The 4,447-nt window shown below is 63.5% G+C and overlaps 1 protein-coding gene across 6 annotated transcripts in view; it reads left to right on the forward strand.

Moving 5' to 3' along the window:
• NFIC (nuclear factor I C) overlaps positions 1–4,447 on the forward strand; it is a 63,200-nt gene that overhangs the window by 11,713 nt on the left and 47,040 nt on the right. For 5 of the 6 annotated variants that reach the window (XM_011372662.2, XM_023538118.1, XM_011372665.2 and 2 more), the window contains exon 3: positions 16–328. In XM_011372662.2, the coding sequence (XP_011370964.1) occupies positions 16–328 (313 nt within the window). Of the gene's footprint in view, positions 1–12; positions 329–4,447 lie in introns of all 6 variants that reach the window. The other variant, XM_011372663.2, reaches the window with a different exon arrangement.

Consider the following 4,447-nt stretch of genomic DNA (forward strand, 5'->3'; position numbering starts at 1 on the left):
AAGCTGCGCAAGGACATCCGGCCCGAGTGCCGCGAGGACTTCGTGCTGGCCATCACCGGCAAGAAGGCGCCGGGCTGCGTGCTCTCCAACCCCGACCAGAAGGGCAAGATGCGCCGCATCGACTGCCTGCGCCAGGCCGACAAGGTGTGGCGGCTGGACCTGGTCATGGTCATCCTCTTCAAGGGCATCCCGCTGGAGAGCACCGACGGCGAGCGCCTGGTCAAGGCGGCGCAGTGCGGCCACCCGGTGCTCTGCGTGCAGCCGCACCACATCGGCGTGGCGGTCAAGGAGCTCGACCTCTACCTGGCCTACTTCGTGCGCGAGCGAGGTGAGCTGGGCGTGCGTGGGAGGCAGAGGGGGGTCTGTCTGGGGGAGGTGGAGGCGGGCCCACGCAAGGTCCAAGGGAAGAGGCAGACCCACGGAGGTTGGGGGGCGTGGGCGGGCAACTGCAAGGTCTGCGCGGGAGGCGCCACGGGCACCGCGGAAGGAGGAGGCTGCTCATGCGCCGTAAGCTGGGAGGCCGGCGCAATGGAGGGTCTGAGCCGGAAAGTGGGCCTCCACTGGGGTCCCAGGGGCGGGCTCCTGCGTCGTGAAGATCTAAGACAGCGGTCGCCAACCTTTGTGGCACCAGGGACGGGTGCGGTGCTCCTGTGAGACTTTTAACGCGGGATGATCTGAGGTGGAGCTGAGGCGGTGATGCTGGCTCTGGGGAGCGGCTGCAGATGCAGATGAAGCTTCACCTCCTGCTTTTCTGTCTGGCTCCTAACAGGACACCGACCAGTACAGGCCACGGGTTAGGGACCCCTGGTCTAAGGGAAAGAGATAGGGTTCAAGGAGAGGGGGAGGGGGAGGAGTCTGAAGGTAGAGGCAGGCCTTGACCTTGATGTCTAAGGGGGCTGGCAGGCACTGTCATGGGGTTGTGCGCTGTGAACACTGGATGATTGATTCTCAGACCTCCAGCAGAGGCCCGACGGGGCACACACGTGTGCCACGAGTGGGAAGCCGAGGTGCTGTGTGACTGTGGCTAGGTCACCGCCCTCTCTGGTCCCCTGCCTCGGCTCTTCCACGTGGGTGTTGCCTGGTTCTGTGGTCGGGTGCCTGAGGTTAGGACGAGCAGGGTTTGTGAGGGTGGGGAGATCTTTGACAGTTCCCTGGGACAGGAACTGTGGCTGAGCCGATCTGCAGGATTGCTGGGTGGTGACAGGGATGGGGGTGTTCCTGGAGGTCAGCAGCTTAGGCGGAGATGTTGAGGCTGGGTGTGTGGTCCAGTCTCTCTCGAGGTCACAGGTGCTGGTGGCAAGGGCAGGGCCACTGCTTCCTGTCTGTGTGTCTGTGTTTCGGATGTAGCCCTAGTGTGACTTTGGACATAGTGGTCTGTGCCTCAGTGTCCCCCTCCGTACAATGGGGATAAGGACCATGCAGACTCCTAGCGATGGCATAAGGATTAGATGAGATCATGGAGCTCCGGCTCCTGCAGTGTGTGGTGGGAGGGAGAGTCAGCCAGACTTTCTCAGTCTTGACCTTGATTCCTCGACCTTGACCTGATCTGCCCCCTCCCCCAGCCCCGCCAATTAGCAACAAGCCCCCTGGGGCCTGCAGTGAAGCGGTGGGGGGAGTGGAGTCAGAGGGTGGGCGAGGTGACTGTTTCCAGGGAGGCCAGGGGCAGGGGCGGCCTTAGCTCATTACCATGCAGGTCTCCGGCTCCAGCCCAGCCCCCACCTCCTCCACGCTGAGCTGATAAAATTTTGAAGCAGAGTTTTCTGCTGGCATCAGCACAATCTCCGGGCGCCTCCCCTCCCCCAGCCGGTCCTCTCCCCGCTGGGCTCAGCAGGCAGGCCAGGCCTCCAGGCCTCCCCAGACACCTTCAAGCCTAGCTGCTATGCCTTTGACGGCCAGTCTGGTCAGCCTCCTCGAATGAGGGCCAGGGAAGGTCAAGGCTGCACCCTCCCCTGCTTCCAGCAGGCTCCATCATCCTCGGGGAATTTCTGCTCACTGGCCCCAGCTGACCCAGCCCCAGCTGGCCAGGAGTGAGGGTTGGGCACAAGAGCTGGGCCTGAATTCCAGCCCTGGCTCAACCGCCTGCTGCTGAATGATCTGGGCAAGTCACTTAACCTGTCTGCCCTGTTGCCTTGTCTGTAAAATGGGAAGCTCAGAAAGAGGCACCTGCTGGGATGTCGGATGCTCACAGTCAGTGGTCAGCAGCCCTGGCGGGGTTGAAGACGGGTGCCAGGCACAGGGCCAGGGCGCCTGGGATGGGCACTGCACGCCTTCATCATGGCTATGATTTTCCACCTCTGGGCCTTTTGCTCATGCTGTTCCCTCTGCCTGGAATGCCTTTCCCATGTGGAAAACTCCTGCTTATGCTTCAAAGCCCCAACTCTCAGCTCCACTTTCTTTCCGACGGGCATGTTTTTCCTGAGGTCTTGGCGAGTCTTTGCCATTTCTGCGAGGCAGGAATTGGAGCCATTTCACAAATGAGGAAACAGAGGCCCAAAGAGGGGACCTGTCCTGCCCGAGGTCACACGGTCGAGAGAGCGGAAGTGGGACTTGGGTGGACGCAGGTTCTGTCGCTGACCTTGCCTCCCCAGCCTCCCATGCCTGATGGCAGAGAGCGATGGAGGGGAGTCGCGCTTTGCAGTGTGGAAAGACCTTCAGGCCGGGTCTGTGTCCTAGGCTTCCACCAGCCAAGGCCTCGTCCAAGGTCCCCAGGCTTGAGGCTATCCCCCAGGACCGCCGCTGAGCCCCGGCTCCCCGACATTTATCCCAGGACCCCTGTCCTGATTCTGGGCCAGAGTCAAGTCTGTTCTCAGCCAGGCAGATGTCAGTCTAATGGCAGGGAGAACCGGCCACCACCTCCCAGCTCCCAGCCTGTGGGTCCCAGGGCCGGATGGGGTCCCAGCCTAGGCCAGAGCACAGCATCCACTTTACTCGGCCCTGCTGAGAGGCCGCGGGATTGATGGGGGGTGGTGGCAGGCCTCAGTGGGCCTCCAGAGGGGTGCAGGGTGGATGTTGGGGGGCACCTGCCATATAGCTGAAAGGAAGTACCACCTCCAATGTCGGGAGTGAGGCCTCGGAGCCGACAGGACAGACACACTGAGATGCAGACAGAAGCACAGAGAGACAGAGAGACACAGAGAGCCTCCCGGAAACCGCTCAGGCCTGCCCGCTGGCACGCGGCCCTCCACTGTCCTTGGCCGAGGCCCGGCCCCACCCCCCAAGCCTCCTACCTCTCCCACAGAGTGTCAGGTGGACCGGTAGGGCCGTGCCCAAAGGGGAATCCCAGGCCTCTATCCGCAGTTTATTCTGGGGAAGGTACGGGTGGGGACCAGCCATGAGAAGGTCCCTTTGACCCTGGGCTGCTGGAGTCCAGGTCACCTCCTGGGGCTGAATTTGGCTGCCCCAGGCGTCCATCTGGCGTCACGGAGGCCAGAAGAGCTTGGTTCTGGGGACTGGATGCAGTGCATGTCTTAGGGCCAGGCTAGGGGGCAGCTGGGGGTACTGTGATGAGGGGGTGACATGAGCTGCCTGCTAAGTGCAGGCACTTGGGGTGGCGAGGTGCCGTGTGCCCCTGAGCAGGGGACGGGGAAGCTGACGGTCCACAGTTAAATGAATAAGAACATGCCGGGAGGTAAATAAAGCAGGAGGGGTGTGAGAGGGTGCGGGGCGCTCTAGACAGGGAGGGCCTCTCGGAGGAGGTGACTTTTGAAGCTGGCGAGGGAGGCCCGGGGCAGTGAGAAGGCACCGGACAGGGTCGCAGCCGATGCGAGGACTCTGGAGCTGCGGTAGCCGAGAGGCCGCTGGAGAGGGCAGCGGGCAGGCCAGGGATGGGTGAGCCCGGCGCTCCTCAGCCTGCCTGGCACTCGGGAAGGAGCCTGGAGGAGAAAGGGCCCAGAGAGGGAAGCCTCCCGCCCAGCCCTGAAGCCCAGCCAGGCTCCCCGCCCCCTCTGTCGGCCTGGGAAACCTGAGGCTGGCAGGCTCTGTGCCACGGGTGGTGGGGGAGGGGCTGCCAGGCCCGCACTCCAGGCAGCTGCCAGCCCTCCCCAGCCGCCAGCCCAGCTGGTGCCCATGTGCTGACGCCGCCGCGGGCCGGCCTCCTGTTCCCGCCTTGTGTGGTGCCAACCTCCCAGCATGGCGCTGTGGGCAGGGGCCGGCTTGGGAGGCTCGCAGTGGCTTGCTGTGCGACTTAGGGCAAAGTCCTGTCTTCTCTGGTCTGGGGTGGGGGCAGGAAGGCGGGGCCTCGTGGGCCACAGAGAGAAGGGGGCGGGCCCTGCCCGAGGGTTTCCGTCCTTCTGGGGCCCCTCGCTGATCTTCGTCCCGGCACTGGACACTGCCCTGGGAGACAGGGTGGACGGTGGGTGCGTGAGGGTGCTTGTTTCTTTGTACCGCAACACAGTTCACGTCCATGCTTGCGTGAGCTGCGTCTCCGTCCGAGCCTCAGTTTCCCCCT

The sequence above is a fragment of the Pteropus vampyrus genome, unplaced genomic scaffold, assembly GCF_000151845.1.
Source record: "Pteropus vampyrus isolate Shadow unplaced genomic scaffold, Pvam_2.0 Scaffold212, whole genome shotgun sequence".
In the NCBI taxonomy this organism is placed as follows: Eukaryota; Metazoa; Chordata; class Mammalia; order Chiroptera; family Pteropodidae; genus Pteropus; species Pteropus vampyrus.